This window comes from Siphateles boraxobius, unplaced genomic scaffold (genome assembly GCF_051911475.1).
Source record: "Siphateles boraxobius isolate OS27281-9 unplaced genomic scaffold, OSU_SipBor_1 6, whole genome shotgun sequence".
NCBI classification, from domain to species: Eukaryota; Metazoa; Chordata; class Actinopteri; order Cypriniformes; family Leuciscidae; genus Siphateles; species Siphateles boraxobius.
In genome coordinates, this window is record NW_027509186.1 from 4518288 (window position 1) to 4536034 (window position 17747).

Sequence of the window (17747 nt, forward strand, 5' to 3'; positions counted from 1 at the left end):
GTTCTCTTTCATTTTCTGCTCATAATTTATTTTTTTGTACGCTTGTGCTGTTTTCCTCTTCGCTCATCTTTCCATCTTCTGCGCTTGCTCTTCCAAATGTTGCAGTTCGAGTTTCATGTAAATTAGGGCGGGCTTAAGCGTCACCATTGGTCCACTAGTTCTAGATTGACAGCTCCTCCTCTAGCCAATCAAACGAAGAGGGGAGTTGACGTCACTCCAATGCGACTCGCGCTACTGTACTGATGTTCTCTCGTAGCTACAGGTGAAGATAACCATCAGCTCAGCTGGCAAAAATCTTTCCGTGGCAGGACACCGTTAAACTGTATGTGTGCCTGCAACTCGACCTGTTACGTCTACCTGGCGATCCGTTATCGTTAAATTCTTCACTTTAACGACGACGACCTGTTGTGTCGTTAGTTGACAGTTGTGCCTGTCGGACGATCCATCATATTAACCTTTAAAGATGAACTGAACTGAAAAAAATCAACGTTGATAACATGTTGTTTATGACAATTAAAAGTAATTTACATTAAAAATTGTAACTAAAAATATCAATATAGCTTTTTTTAAGCAGCACAAAAATTGCGTTTGTTACACTGGCAATTTCGATGACGTCACTGGCATGGTAGGACCCTCGAAGGTATATAGGCAACAGCTGCAAGTCCTATATACACACACGAAAATGAGTAATTTTAATGGCATGAGTTACGCATTTGAGCATGTGAGGGACATGCCAGTTGTATCTGACTACCACCACATGGAGGACGACCAGTTTCAGGCTCCACATACAGTACAGGATCATTTGGGGGGAAGTGTGTGGGCGCGGGCGCTGCCGGAGCATGGACACTGCACTGGAGTCGATCTGTTGAAGAGAGGTCAACCTGGAACATTTATTGATCGGCGAAAATGCATCACCATGCACCGTTCATTTCGGATGCTGTGCGGTGAGAGAGATGTGTTGGAGGAGGCTATGCTATCTGTAAGGGATGTCCGAGCTGAGACGCTGGAGCGCCCCATAAGTAGCTGGTATGTAACAGTGTATTTTACGAATTGGCGACTGCACTAGGCTAGGCTAACTTATATCCTTTTCTCAGATTGTTAAGCTTAACAGTGTACCGGCAGTTCACTCTTTGGGCGAGGGGGCATTTGGGAAGGAGGAATAAGATTCCGTTCCCATCCTGTGCAGTGAACTAACGTTAACGTTACATCTTTTCCCCTCAGCTGAACATCAAGGATTCTAGTATGCGTTGGACTTGTAGCTAAATAAAACATTTGATGTCAGACGCTTCATGTACTTATTGATGTTTTCAACACATCTGTCTCTCGTACCTAGGATTAAACACTAGAAATAACGACAAGAATAATTTTGTTGACAAGGCATGGGGTAGAGAGAAGCTAGCTCTGCTAGTGTTGGTTAGCATCGGAGTAGCCTACCATTCCAGTGACGTAGTCGAATGTTGAAATCCAACATGGCGCGCCCGTGTAACAACAACAACATTTTCAAAGTACCATTTTATCCCTTTCAACAAATTCTGCCATTTAAATAATTGTACCAATGAGAATAAATAAAATACATCTGTTATGTCACATTTTTTCAAATTTCAGTTCAGTTCATCTTTAAAGCCCTGGCCTCACTTCTGGACCTTGCACTGTGAGCGTCGATCACCTGCGAGCCACACAACAGTGTTTCATTAAAGAATTCCTGATTTGAACGAGAAGTTTGAATGAATGACTCACTTATAAAGACAGTAACTTGCCACCACCTACTGGCCGTTTTACTTTCATATTTAATCGATGACATGGAAGGGCAATGTCGGTCCTCCTGGATGCAGAGTTTAGCTCCTCCAACCCTAATCAAACACACCTGAACCAGCTAATCATCATCTTTAGGATTATTGATACTGCTAGCTAGGTTTTTATCGGAGTTGACGCTAAACTCTGCAGGACAGCGGCACTCCAGAAACGTTACCTATCCCTGATCTTTCAATAATTTTCATGTTGCTGTATTAAAAATTTAAGCTATATTTAAAACATTAATCCTAAAGTAATATGCAATTATGTAGCTATGCAAATGAACACAATAACTATAATAAATCACTGCATATCAAATCCACCTGGTTTCTGTAATCTCCTCTGTACACTATCATTTTCATTAATCTTTAGTCAAATGGTACATCTATCTAGTCTAGAATTAATTTACCATGCTACCTAGGCTATATGATCGCTTAACAACAACAATCAAGAAAATATTTCAGGATGCCGTATTTAACTGTAACGGATCACCAGGTATGCTGTGCGTTTTTTTTCCTTTTACAAAGGCTACAGGTTTATTTTAAATTTTAGTTGTTGTTGTTCTTTGTTTTACATACTCTGAACTGTACCACAAATGCCTTTGTATTCGTCTTGTACTTTTTGCACTGTATGCCTTGTCTGTAATGGAACTAAATAATATAAAGGCTGTGTGTAGCGTTGAAAGGTCAAAGTCCTAAATTCTTCAGACGGGTAAAATGGTCGTTTTTAACTTAATTTTAGCAAAGAAATGTAGTGTTTCAAAACTGCATGATGTTTTAGAGCTGCTTTAGCATAATCATGAGCCATTGTTTAACACCAATTACCAGTGTGCGCATTAAAATGTAGGCTACCTCAAAAAAGAGGAATTTAATTATTTGTATATGTCCAGAGTTCAGATAGCTTTACTGCTTAAAAGTCCTTGTAAAGTTTAAAATAAACTTTTTGTGAAAAATATTTTTTAATGTGTTTAAAGTTTTTATTCATGCTTGTTATTTTTTGAATCACGCTTATTATATTTTGATCCGTGGCCGCAATACATTTGGCGGGAATTTGATCCCATTTTTGATTCACGCTTATTATATTTTGATCCGTGGCCGCAATACATTTGGCGGGAATTTGATCCCATTTTTGATTCACGCTTATTATATTTTGATCCGTGGCCGCAATACATTTGGCGGGAATTTGATCCCATAGTTATCTTTCATATTTCATCTGTAACATAGTAGGCTAAACATACAACAGCGCCCATCTGTGCCGTTAATTCATTCACACACAGAAACCTGATTCAAATTTAAAGTCTTTTTGCATTTACAGACATTAGGACAAAGCACAAGAATAAAATTATTAGGGTAGCTACTCACAATTCTCGGCTAGATAGGTCGCTCCTCAAAATGAAAATAAACCAGTACATGTTCTGAGGTAAATGTCCCAGGATTACTCCTCACAGTCACAGCCTCACAGGCCGAAAAGGTACATTAATCTGATGATTAAATTTGTTGTGTTATCGCGTTTATGAGGGACGTTGACACGTTTGCATGTGTCGCTTCAGATCATTTGCGTTTGAATACCGCGCGCTCTGTGGGCGTGTCAGATTAGCAGAATAATGAGCTGAGAGAACGATAATGAGATCGGCTGACACCCCTCTCTTTTTTATAGATTACATAAACAGAGAATATTTATTTTAGTTTTGAATTAGATATTTTAAAAGTACAAACTTAAATGATTATAAAGATATATTGCTCATGCTTGGGTGAATAGTATTCGCTGAGTTTTGTTTAAGTTTAGAGACGTGCTCCAGAAAAAAGGTTAACGGAGATGGAGAGACAGAAAGCACACCCTGTTTATTTTCTTTATTTTACAAAAGCACAATGTTTTATTTCGATTGTAAGTGGACACATAAAAAATAGACATTCAACAGTTTATTTTTTTATATTTCTTAAGTGTGTATGACGAAAAATGACAGAGTATTTTAAGTCTATTTTCCTGCTACTGTATGTGAAAAAAATCGAGCAAAACGCGAAATAAAGAAATCTTAAACATCATAGCCACACAAATGGGGTTCAGGCAATGCGTATTGGTTATATTCACTGCATGCATAACGTTAGCCTATTCATAACAAAACGAAATATAAAACAACCCTGCCTCTTTTCATTTAAATTTTAAAAATATTACAATTATTAATATGGTCCAGGCAATATGTGCATTTGTACTAAACAACAAATGTTGCAGTAAACAACATTACAGTGCTCATCTTCACTGTAATAAAATTAAAAATGACAAAACTCAACTCTGTCTCTTTTTGTTAAACTTCAGTTTTATCAATAATAGCCATTATAAAAGTATAAGTAAAAGGTACAAGAAGCTATACAATAAGAAATAAAGCAAACAATTCAGTCAAAAGTCAGCGCTCTAGTCTAACGTTACAACAGTAAAGTTAAATAGCCTAAATATATAAAGTTTTGAAACTTCACTTAGCCCTCAACCATTGGCCAGGGAACAAATTATAGATTCACGAGACTAAAGATCGCCCGTTAGGTCTACACAAGACGAATTATATCTCATATTTAACCACTACAGAGACGTCAGCGGCGAACATCAGAACGACTAGCCGAGGAAAGGCTGTTCCAGGCAGGGTACATAAGCGCCGAACGCCCTGTGATCGCCTGGAATGGATCTCACAACCTGGATCAAATTTTCATAAATCTTTATAAATAAACCACAGATTTGAGCTTTAAACAACTAAATTCTCACCTGAAAAACTCTTAAAACGACATTTTGAGACACAATGACAGTGATATATTTCAACTGTATATTAAAAAATGGTGCTTCTTATGTTGTCATTCCCCTTTTAGCACGTGCAAGTGACTATTCTCTGTCAACCAATCAACATTCTGCAGTGAGTCTAGCTCCACCCTTTAGGTACCGTACCACTGTGCTAAGTACCCCAACGGAAGGGTACTGAAAAAGTGGTATGGCTTTTGGCAGTGGAAACGGAAATAGTTGCGTACCATACTGTACTGTACCGTACCGCACCGCTCGGAAACGAGCCATAAGTAACCGACATGTACTCGGACTTATGCCTCAGCTGTCGGTTGAAATACTTCCCTCTGGTTCTCCGAAACGGACGTAAGAAGCATCATCACCGCACGTGATCGCTAGTTAACCCTTTAACACGTACGATCGTTCACGCCGGTGTGATTAGACACATAAGTAGACTACCTACTAGCAAACAATACATTTATTGTTTGTAAAATACACAACGATGTCCATGGAAGCAGCAATAACAATCCTTTCAATTATAAATTGAAGACGTGTTTAGATGCATATTGTGTAGGTAACTATAAAATTTACTCTATTCTTCTCACACTTCACTGGCCACTTTCATGTATTTTGGGAGAAGTGTTCTCTGAACTGCAGTTCAATTCTCTGAACTGCGGTGCGCACTAACATGGCGAACATTATGCGTTAGATCAACTAACATGAGTCATGACCATTATAAAGGTTTCTTAAGACAAAACACATTCACTTACATGTATTTAAGAATAAAAAATATCAGCCAAGGACTGACTCGCCCGTCACGCAACCAATCACTATCACGTTTTGTTCCGCACCATGTTTAGTGTGAAAATGTAAAGTTGATGTCCCTACAATAACAGACCTACATACATCTAATAAATTAGTCAGGAGTCAGGAGAGGTGTCATATTTGGCCAGAGAAGACAAGAAATGTGTTAATATTTCTGCAAAAGAGAAGCTAGTTTGTAGCACACCAAGAATACACACTACTTTGCTGTTAATTAGAAATGTAACTGCTATTTAGTGTTAAATTATTGTAGTTGGGTTAGGTGGCTTGGGTTTTATTGTGAATTTATTATGAAAATTTGTTGTGTTTTGTATTTAGTACACTTTACATATTTCAGTATACTTTAAAAAATCTATATATTGTTAATTTTTAAGATTATTTTATTTATTTATTTTTCAATAAAAAAGCCGTTCTTTAATGTCATTCACCATCGTTTTGAGGCTCTTTTTTTAAAGTATCGGTTCAGGCACCGTTTAGGCAGCGGTACCGTTTTAAAAGTATTGATTTGGCACCGGAAAAAAAAAAACCGATAGCCAACTCCAGTGAAAACTATGAATAGTTGTGCGTTCACTGTGTTTTTATCCTTGTTCGACTCCTTTGTGAGTCGAGTCTCCTGTGCGATCTGTGTTTGTTTGATGCTCAGAGCTTCAGTCATTTATGAGGTTGTGCTTTGTGTTAAGACGCTGCTTGAGAATGTTGGCAGAAAGACAGTTTATTTGGGTTTGAAACAGAGCCATGATGTCTTGGTTGATTAATTGATTGATTGGTTGGTTGGTTGATCGATTTGATTGGTAACTTGGTTGGGTTTTTTTTTTTGATTGATTTATGATTGATTTGATTGGTTGGTTGTTTGTTTTATTGGTTGGTTTTTCTTGGATGATTGGTGGTTTGTTTGTTTTTTCTACTTGGTTGGTTGTTTTTTTCTTGGGTTGATTAGTTAATTGATTTGATTGGTTGGGTAGTTGGTTGTTTTTTTATTGGTTGGTTAATTGATTCGATTGGTTGGTCGTTTTGCTATTTTCTTGGTTTATTGGTTGGTTGGTAGATTTTGATTAGTTGGTTGGGTTTTTTTCTTGGTTGATTGTTTGTTTGGTTGATTGATTTGTTAGTTTTTTTCTTGGGTTTGTTGGTTGGTTGATTGATTTGATTGGTTGGTTGTTGTTTTTTCTTGGTTTATTGGTTGGTTTATTGATTCGATTGGTTGTTGGTTTTTTCTTGGGTTGTTTGATTAATTTGATTGGTTGGTTGGGTTTTTTTCTTGGTTTATTGGTTGATTGATTGGTTGTTTTGTTCTTGAAAGGAGTGGTTGTTTGGTTGTTGTTGTTTTTCTTGGGTTGGTTGGTTGATTTGGTTGGTTGGTTTTTTTTTTCTCGGTTTATTGATCGGTTGATTGATTCGATTGGTTTTTTGGTTGATTGGTTGTATTGTTCTTGGATGATTGGTTGGTTTTCTTGGATGATTGGTTAGTTTTCTACTTGGTTTGGTTGATTGATGGATTGTTTTTATTGGTTGGTTTAGTTGATTGGTTGATTAGTTGGTTGGTTATTTTCTTGGTTTGGTTTATTAGTTGGTTGGTTGTTTTGTTGGTCGTTAGGTTGGTTGTTTGGTTGATATTTTAAATTGGTTGTTTGGTTGATTGGTCTGATTGGTTGGTGTAGTTGATTGGTTGGCTGTTGTTTTTTTAGTTTATTGGTTGGTTGGTAGTTTGGCTGCTTGGTTCCAGACAGTCATCACTGTACTACAGGACATTGTGACAAACGTTACAATAAACACATAATACGCTATATATACAGATGGTTTACATGAAAATATATGAATATCTTAATTAGAGCGATGTCATGTGCTTTCAGGTGGACCATGTGGTGAACGGACACGCCGCTTCCAGGCAGCTGAAAGAGCAGGCGGAGAAGAGGTGAGCATCAGTCGCTCTGATGCGTTTCTGTTCTCACTCAGTCTGATCGCTGAGCTTTTCTCTGCAGTGGGAAACACGTTTACTCCTTCCTGAACCTCCATCTGGAGCACATGTCTGGAGACGCAGCACAGCTGGAGCAGCTGACGGCCGGCCTGCACATCTGGCCTGATTTCCACGGCAACCGCTCTCCTCTGGCAGACCAGACGTCACGGGGATCGGTGAGGAACGCTGTGCTTGTTACAGTGCTGATGAAAAAATATAATATAATATAAAAACATAAGATTTAAATTTATATTTACATTTTACTATTTATTCATTATGTTCCAGTTTTCATTGTACTGCCTTTAATTTAATTTATTTTTTAATTTTTTTATTATTTATTAATAAAACTGATAACTGGACGTACATTTTCTGCAGAATATGTGAGTGGTGCTTGCTGCGGCAAAATTTGGCACCAGGCAGTTGTTCGGATGTTGTGGGTGGTTGCTAGGGTTGTTGGTGCTGCTAGAATGAGAATATTGAGAATGAACTCCAAATGAACATTTATAGTAATGACATCTTTTTTTTAAATTATATTTTTGGGCTTTTTTCCTTTATTTCAGAGGACAGAAATGTGGATTTAACAGGGACATTTGCTTAATGTCATGAAAATAATGTTAATAGCCCTATAAAGTACTTTTTTCTTTACGTTCTAGAAAGAAAGATTTTCTTTACGTTTAATATAATTTCTTATTTTTAACCATTAAGAAAAAAGACACATCAGATAGTTTTAGCTTTTATAACTAATGCTTGCAGTGGTGGAGAGTTGATTGATGATGTCACTGCTGGTGTGTGCAGGTTGTGGGACTCACTTTATCACAGACACTGGATGATTTAGCTCTGCTGTATCTAGCAACTCTTCAGGCCATCGCTGTAAGACACACACCACACACACACACACTCTCTCTCACATACACACACACAAACACACTCTCACTCACACACTAACTAAGTGTTCAGTATTACAGTGTTAATGTGATTGTGTGTCTCTGTTGTATGAAGCTTGGCACCAGACACATCCTAGATGCCATGAAAGAGGCAGGATATGACATCACAACCCTCTTCCTGTGCGGGGGGCTGAGCAAGAACGCGCTGTTCGTACAGACACACGCCAACACCACGGGTCAGTGCTCACTCACACACACGCTCATATATCTGACATGACATGACCAACACCACAGGTCAATGCTCACTCACACACACACTCACTCATTTATCTGACATGGTAGAGACCTGCGCGGGACGGATTTTATCCCGTTCCTGCAGAAATATATGTTGTTTTCTCCCGCTGCCGCCCCCAACAATCAAGCTTCGTCCCGCTCCCGCCCGCAAAATCCCGCGGGTAAACGTATAAGTACTTTTTTTTTTTAAATACATTGCATATTCTGCCTGCTACTCTGTGATTTTTTTCACTTGCTCCCCTGTTGAATATAAAAAAGAAAAAAAAAGAAACGGAAAATAAACAAATGTTTTGTTTTATTTGCGTTTAATTCAATGGATGAACTTGAACAAGGAACTTAGAACAAATAAATACAGTAAAAAAAGTAAGAAATGTACATAAATAAAAATATACCATAATGATTATAGTATAGCCTAATAAATTATATAATAATAATAAACCTGGATTTCTTTCATGTTCAAAAGTAGCCTATATATAGGGCCTAATACTGCTTAAGAATGCCGCCTTTGCTTTTAGCAATTCCTTCAAACATTAAACAAAAACTATCCTTATTCCTCAATAACAAAATATACCAATTTTAAATATTTAGCTAAAAAAAAAAAAACTGAATTAACTAAAACAATTTAAAAAAAACTGTATGACTACTTAGTGTGCCCATGCAGGAATAGCATGTCGTTCACTGATGAGGAGTTCAGATTAATCCGTCTCTGCTCCAGTATGCGACCGCAAATACTGAAAGCCCTCTCCGATGGTGCGCTGGAAGCTGGAATGCAAAGTACATGGCGTGTGTCATGCGGTGCAGACATTTTGCCTCTGTGTGGTAGGCTTGGCTGTTCTGCGCCTATGAACCACGCGAGAGTTAGCTTCCGACCATGTGCCTGTAAATCGTTTTTATTTTAGTTATCCTTGTTGGTTGTGCATTAGATAAATAACGGTTTATGTGTTTCTAGTTATTTTATTTTGTTCTATATTTCCCACAAAAAAAATTATTTTCCCGCAACCCGCACACAATAATATCTTGCCGCCCGCACCCGCATTCACCCATCAAATATTGTCCCGCGCCGCACTCGGTTGCGCTGGGTCCCGGGGTAGTCTCGCAGGAGTGCAGGTCTCTACACTCAGGTATCTGACATGACATGACCAACACCACGGGTCAGTGCTCTGAGGGATGTGTGTGTGTGTTTCAGGGCTGCCGGTGGTCCTGTCGGCCGAACCAGAGGCCGTTCTGTTGGGAGCTGCTGTGATCGGAGCCTGTGCTTCATCTGACTGTGGCTCCATACAGGTACAAAACACACACACACACACACACACACACACACACACACACACACACACACACACACACACACACACACACACACACACACACACACACACACTCAGCCGCTGTGATCGGAGCCTGTGCTTCATCTGACTGTGGCTCCATACAGGTTCAACACACACACACACACACACACACACACAGCCGCTGTGATCGGAGCCTGTGCTTCATCTGACTGTGGCTCAATACAGGTAAAAAACACACACACACACACACACACACACACACACACACACACACACACACACACACACACACACACACACACACACACACACACACACACACACTCAGCCGCTGTGATCGGAGCCTGTGCTTCATCTGACTGTGGCTCCATACAGGTTCAACACACACACACACACACACTATGGGTGGAACGGTACACAGAAGTCACGGTTCGATACCAGTTTGGTACAATGGAGCGAAAAGCAAAACAAAAATGCAGAAGGCAATTTTTTTTTAATTGTGCATGTCTCAGGCTGTACCACCTAGTGTATTACTACATTTCTCTCTTTCTCTGTGTGAAAGTAAAGGCATATAACCAGTTTATTTGTAGTGCATTCACAATATTTATATATAATTCGTTTATTAATTAAATTAATAAAAAGAAAAAAAAGACATTGATAACATTGACATTGATGGTAATTGTACCTGAATTAATTTAAAATTAATTTGATATTTCAGTTCAATATATTTGTTTTCCTTAATTTTAATTAACACTAACTTTATTCTCATCTGAATTATATAAAAAAAAATATTTCTGTATAAAATAATACTATCATTAATAAAACATTTGATTTTCTTTTTTAATCAATGTAGAATGTGTAACTAAAAACTAAACTTGGTTTAATTAATTGTAACTGACTGGGAAACCGAAGTTTTCCTAAACTTGCGATCTTAAAGGAGTGGGTTAAATGCTTTTTCATGCATAGTGAGTTTTTTACACTGTTAAAGAGTTGGATTCCCATGCCAAACATGGACAAAGTTTCAAAAATTAAGTTGTAGGTTTGATGGAGTATTTCTGTGCCACAAATACTCCTTCCGGTTTGTCACAAGTTTAAGAAAGTTTTTTTCGAGTATGGGCGTGTGTGACGTCAGATGCGCCGGAATTTCCTTATACGGGTATATATATATGTTTGTGTGTGTGTATATATATAGGCTATCTATCTATCTATATATACATACAGGGGGGGTTGGGGTTCGTGCACTTGCGCACGCCAAGGACTGAAGCACCTTTTAGACAGGACGCGGAACGCTGCGCTGCGCTTTGAATCCTATTAATTTCAAGGACTTCCAAAGATACATAACAGCTACAAGTATATGCACTATGCAAGCACTATATACATGATTCACCCTATTATACTTTATCGACACAAATTGATAAGTCAAACAGCAAACTGCCATCCCCAAATACTCTTTTAATCGACGATTGCTTATGGCTTATAAGTAACTTAAATAAAACTAGCTACATTACTAGTTCTCATTAAAGAGCTACATTCGATTCTATTCGATACATTCAGGTTCCAAAGGCTTACTCTCAGTACGGTTGACTCTTCTCAGTCTCTCAGGTGCCAAAGGCTTACTCTCAGTACGGTTGACTCTTCTCAGTCTCTCAGGTGCCAAAGGCTTACTCTCCGTACGGTGAACTCTTCTCAGTCTCTCAGGTGCCAAAGGCTTACTCTCAGTACGGTTGACTCTTCTGAGTCTCTCAGGTGCCAAAGGCTTACTCTCAGTACGGTTGACTCTTCTCAGTCTCTCAGGTGCCAAAGGCTTACTCTCAGTACGGTTGACTCTTCTCAGTCTCTCAGGTGCCAGGTGCTCAGGTGCTCAGGTGCTCAGGTCTCAGTACGGTTGGTTCTTCTCAGTACAACAGGTGTAGGAAGCTTACGGCTGTGAAGGAGCGTCGACTGGACAGCAAGTAGGTACTCCATGTACGTTTGGTCTTCCCAATACGTCGGTGCAGTAGGCTTAGGGCTGTGAAGGAGCGTCGACTGGCAGCAGGTAAATCCTCTCAATACGGTTGGCTCTTCTTAGTTCAACAGGTGCAGAAAGCTTACGGCTGTGAAGGAGCGTCCACTGGACAGCAAGTAGGTACTCCTCGTACGTTTGGTCTTCCCAATACGTCGGTGCAGAAGGCTTGGGGCTGTGAAGGGCGTCGACTGGGCAGCAGGTAACTGGGTTTATTCCCACTCCCAAGAACAGCGAGGATGAGACGAGAATGCACCGGCCTCAGATGGAACACACTCCGAACAGCAGGTAACTGGATTTTCTCCGTCCCCCAGAACAGCATCAATAATGAAGCAGAGTACAACAGGATTTAGATACACAACACTCAGAACAACGGGTACCTGAGGTTTCCTCCGTTCTCCACAACAGCAACGATGAGACAACATATAATACAGCAACATATAATACAGTCAGTAGAATGTTGGTACTTATCTTCACCCCAGTAAGTGGACTCGATAATACTTCATAGATGACTTCGCCCTCTGCCTCTCTGTTCTCTGTCACCCAGTTCTTCGTAGCGGATTCCCTTCCCACGGATCAATCTAGCCAGCCGATTTGTCCCACAGAAATCTCTCACTCTCTCTCAGCAAGAAGAAAAGTTAGAACGCCGCAGCAATCCCACCCAACCCACTCAGTCTCTCAAAGTTTTGCTTTTGTCTGTTCCTAAAAGCGACATGTCCCAATCGTCACACAGTCACTTAATGCGCCACACCTGCTGTCACTTTGCCATCAGCGGCTGCTGTTCCTATGGTAGCGACGCATCTGAGGCCGGCTTGGTGTTCAGTTGAAACCGCTCCGGGCGGAAACATCCCCCCGTGGGCTGTGTAGTTCCGTCTCTAGTTCGTCACCTTGTGACAACTTCACCAAGGATACGGCTCACTTCAGGACTCAAACGGTAAGTAAGAAGGTAAGAGTTCTTCTCAATACAGAATCCTTTCGTCAGTGCACAGTAGTGGGACAATGATTCAAAGGCTTACTTCACCAGTGATGCTGCATACTTCCAGACTCAGACGGTAAGTAGGAAGGTAAGGATTCTTCTCAGTATAGGATACTTTCGTCAGTGCACAGTAGTGAGACAGTGATTGAAAAGCTTACTTCACCAGCGATGCTGCATACTTCTAGACTCAGGCGGTAAGTAGGAAGGTAAGAATTCTTCTCAGTATAGGATACTTTTGTCAGTGCACAGTAGTGAGACAGTGATTTAAAAGCTTACTTCACCAGCAATACTGCATACTTCTAGACTCAGACGGTAAGTAGGAAGGTAAGAATTCTTCTCAGTACAAGATACTTTCGTCAGTGCACAGTAGTGGGAGACGGTGGTTTAAAAGCTTACTTCACCAGCAATGCTGCATACTTCTAGACTCAGACAGTAAGTAGGAAGATAAGGATTTTTCTCAGTATAGAATACTTTCGTCAGTGGACAGTAGTGAAACAATGATTTTAAAAGCTTACTTCACCAGCGATGCTGCATACTTCTAGACTCAGGCGGTAAGTAGGAAGGTAAGGATTCTTCTCAGTATAGGATACTGTCGTCAGTGCACAGTAGTGAGACAGTGATTTAAAAGCTTACTTCACCAGCAATGCTGCATACTTCTAGACTCAGACGGTAAGTAGGAAGGTAAGAATTCTTCTCAGTACAAGAAACTTTCGTCAGTGCACAGTAGTGGGAGACGGTGGTTTAAAAGCTTACTTCACCAGCCATGCTGCATACTTCTAGACTCAGACAGTAAGTAGGAAGGTAAGGATTCTTCTCAGTATAAGATACTTTCAGCAGTGCACAGTAGTGAAACAGTGACTTAAAAGCTTTCTTCACCAGCGATGCTGCATATTTCTAGACTCAGACCGTAAGTAGGAAGATAAAGATTTTTCTCAGTATAGAACACTTTCGTCTGTGCACAGTAGTGAGACAGTGGTTTAAAAGCTTACTTCACCAGCGATGCTGCATACTTCCAGACTCAGACGTTAAGTAGGAAGGTAAGGATTCTTCTCAGTATAGAATACTTTCGTCAGCACACAGTAGTGAAACAATGATTTAAAAAAATTACTTCACGAGCGATACTGCATACTTCCAGACTTAGATGGTAAGTAGGAAGGTAAAGGATTCTTCTCAACATAGGATACTTTTCGTCAGTGCAAAGTAGTGAGACAGTGATTTAAAAGCTTACTTCACCAGCGATACTGCATACTTCCAAACTCAGCTGTATCACTCTGGGCTTCTGATGGAGAGCAGATATAATAACTTTTCACAAACGTGTAAGCAGGGGTTGGGGCCGCTTCTCAGTAAAAGCACACCACACTCGTGTTCACTTCAAATCCACAGCCATGAATCAATGTATATAAATAAGGCAAAAACACTGCAATTCACTCACACGATAGGGCTGATCAGAGGCCTCAATCCATTCGTTACACTCCCGTGGGGGATATTTAATCCTCAGTTCCTCCTCAACACACTCTGAAACGCATAGCTTCCCCAACAGTCAGATTTACATTCACTGCATCCTCTTCAAGCTTTTCGAATGTTCATAAGATGAAATCAATTCACTTATCTTTCTCTCTCCCTTCACAGCGCAGATTCAATCGATAAATCAGCCCAGCAGACTCCCACAGACGAACTCTGATCCAGCAGACTTCAATGGGCGGCTTCCACATCCAGACAACTTCCCCGAGTAAAGCTTGAGCCCCAAACTGCTCCAAAAACAAAACAGACCACATCCACGTCCCGTTCCCCGAAACCTCTCTGGATAGCCCTTTTATCTTTGGCTTGTGAAGCCAGACACCTGTGTGAACGCCGCTCCTCTCTCTCTTGCACCTGCAGTGCATTAGCGCTAATCAGGCCGGGCAATGTTTCTGCCACACCTGGAACTGGAGTGGGATGTGTCGCACACAAATCATTCCCTCGAGAAACTCGTGACTCACCAAGAGGGTTCCGCTCACTACGCGTTTTTGTCACACGTGACATCCCCCCCGCCAATCGGTTCTAGTCCCGAGAACCTGTGTTCTTCAATTCCATTCGCCATACCTCTCAGGAGGCTGTCCTCGGGTGTTTCGCTGAGATCGTCGGGGTGGCGAGGGCGGAGCCACTCTTGCTTCAACTTCAGGGTCCCTCGGGACCACAGACCACCCTACCATGAGTACCTCTGGGGCGGGTGGCGCACTTGGGGCCTCGGCCGCTAGCTGCGAATAGTTCGGACATGGACGGAGCAAGTTTCGATGGAGCACCCGTATCGGTCCTGGTTTCCCCTCGGGTCGTACCGAGTAAACTGGAGCATCAGGCCCTTGTCGTCGTTCCACCACATATGGCGTCGACTCCCAGCGATCGCTGAGCTTCCCCTTCCCTGAGCGCCGGTTGTCCCTTACCAGCACTCGCTCCCCTGGTAACAAAGGGGCCTCTCGGGCAGTCCGGTCGTATAGCCGCTTGTTCTTGGCGGCTGCTGCACTCAGATGATCTGAGACTCGTCGGTAGGCATCGAGCAGTTGGTGGTGGTGCCGATTCACCCAGTCAGTGGTACTATACCCTCTTTCTGCAGCCTCGGTCCCCAGGAGCAAGTCCACAGGTAAGCGGAGATGGCGCCCAAACATAAGGTAGGAAGGAGCATACCCGGTGATACTGTGCACACTATTGTTATAGGCTTGCCACAGAGAGGGGAGACTCTCAGCCCATTGGCCCTGTTGTTCACTCTCTAGGGTCCCCAATAACCCCAACAGGGTCTTGTTCAACCTTTCGCACCCCCGTTACCCTGAGGATGGTATGAGGTCGTATGGGTCTTCCGGCACCCATAAAGGTGGCTCAGCTCTTGGATCACTCGGTACTCAAAATTTGAACCTTGGTCTGAGTGTAGGGTCTCTTGGGAGCCAAAAGGTTGTATCACTGCCCTCCAAAGGGCGCTGGCTGTGGTAACTGTCGTCTGATCTACAGTGGGGATGGCCCAGGCGTATTTAGTTAATAGGTCAGTCATCACCAGGATATTTTGAAATCGATCCGTCGGCCGACCTAAAGTCAGGAAATCGATTCCTATGATGTGCAGAGGTGCTTTGGGCCACAGGGGGACCAATGGGGCTCGGACTTCCTTCCTGCGTTTGAACAACGTACACCGTGGACAACTCTGAACGAACTCCTCTACTTTCTTTTCCATCCTAGGCCAGTAGAAATAACTCCTCAGCAGAGACAGCGTCTTCTCTTGGCCCTGATGGCCAGTATGGGTGTGGAATGCAGTCAATAGCTCCGAGACTTGGCCCTCCGGTACCACCACCTGGTGTACTGTCTCCTGTGTTCGGGGATCTCGCATCGAACGGCAGATTACCCCTTCTCTAAGTCGCAGCCTCTTCCACTGCCTTAGGAGCTGTTGTACTCCCACCGTCTGAGCCCGCTTTCCTCTGCTCTCGGCATGTATCCCTGTCTAAGGTACAACGTAACCTGACACAGGTCTGCATCTCCCAGCTGCAGCCTTCTCCACCGCCCGGGGTCCCACCCCCAACTAGACGGAACAGCCCTCAGGGTCCCGGGAGCTTCCAACATTGCCATCAGCAACTCGTCTTCAGGGCCAGGGGTACAAAGGGGTGTTTGGTTGTCCCTCCGGATGACTGGGAGTCTGGACAGGGCGTACGCATTTACGTGTTCTCTGCCGGGTCGGTATTTAAGCTGTTAATCATAATTTGCTAGTTGTGCCACCCAACGCTGTTCAACTGCCCCCAACTTGGCGGTCTGCAAGTGTACTAATGGATTATTATCCGTAATCACCGTCACCTTTGCTCCCAACAGGTAATCTTTGAACTTCTCCGTCATGGCCCACTTCATTGCCAGTAGTTCGATTTTGAAGGAACTGTAAGTTGCCGCGTTCCGCTCTGCGGGATGTAAACTTCGACTTGCGTATCCAATGACTCTCTCCACTCCTTGGTGCTCTTGGGCCAACACGGCTCCCAAACCTGCATTGCTGGCGTCAGTGTACAGAAGGAACGGCTGGGTGAAGTCTGCGTAGGCCAAGATAGGGGCCCTCAGAAGTTCCTGCTTGAGGTTCTGGAAAGCGGTCTCACAGGTGGAATCCCAATGCACTGACGGGGAGCCTTTGCCACGGGCACGTCCAGAACCAGCAAGGAGTTGGTTCAATGGCCTAGCATGCCCAGATAATCATTTTATAAAGCGTCGACAATATCCCACGAACCCCAGGAACGACCGCACCTGTCTCACTGCCCGGGGTGGCTCCCACCCTTGGACAGCCGCCACCTTCTCCGAGTCGGGGGATATCCCTGCAGCACTGACACGATGTCCCAAGAACGGTACCTCCTTCCGCAATAACTGGCATTTGTCTGGCCTAAGCTTAAGCCCATATTTCTCCATGGCCCTGAACACTTCCTGTGTTCCTCCTCCTCCCTAGGTGGTCCTCCTCCCACCTAGATGGTGCAGGTGAGTGCGGAAGTCAGGGGAGAAGATGATCACATCGTCTAGGTATACCAGCGTTGAGTCGACCAGTTGTCCCCCTAGACAGTGCTGCATCAAGCGCTGAAAGGTCGCAGGAGCATTGCACAGGCCAAACAGCATCCGGTCCCATTCAAATAACCCAAACGGGGTGGTGAAGGCTGTCTTCTCTCTATCTCGGTCGTCTACCTGCACCTGCCAGTATCCACTCGCCAGGTCCAATGTGGAGTACCACGCCGCTTGTGTGAGACAGGTGAGTGAGTCTTCAATCCGTGGCAACGGGAATGTATCTTTCTTCGTTACACTGTTGAGTTTGCGGTAGTCAACGCAGAACCTCCAAGCTCCCGTTTTCTTCTGAACCAGAACAATTGGCGCCGCCCACGGACTACTGCTCTCTCGAACAATTCCTCCCTCCAGCATCCCTTTCAACAGGGCGCGGACCTCGGCATAGAGGGTGGGTGGCACCGGACGATACCGCTCTTGGCTAGGCATCGCCTCACCG

General features: G+C 42.7%; 1 protein-coding gene across 1 annotated transcript; it reads left to right on the forward strand.

Moving 5' to 3' along the window:
- The first annotated feature begins 730 nt into the window (after positions 1–730).
- On the forward strand, positions 731–9918 carry LOC143716463 (FGGY carbohydrate kinase domain-containing protein-like). The gene is made up of 6 exons (XM_077209031.1): positions 731–979; positions 7224–7285; positions 7353–7503; positions 8123–8197; positions 8327–8447; positions 9692–9918. The coding sequence occupies exons 1-6, from the start codon at positions 731–733 to the stop codon at positions 9916–9918; spliced, it is 885 nt and encodes a 294-aa protein (XP_077065146.1).
- The last annotated feature ends 7829 nt before the right edge of the window (positions 9919–17747 follow it).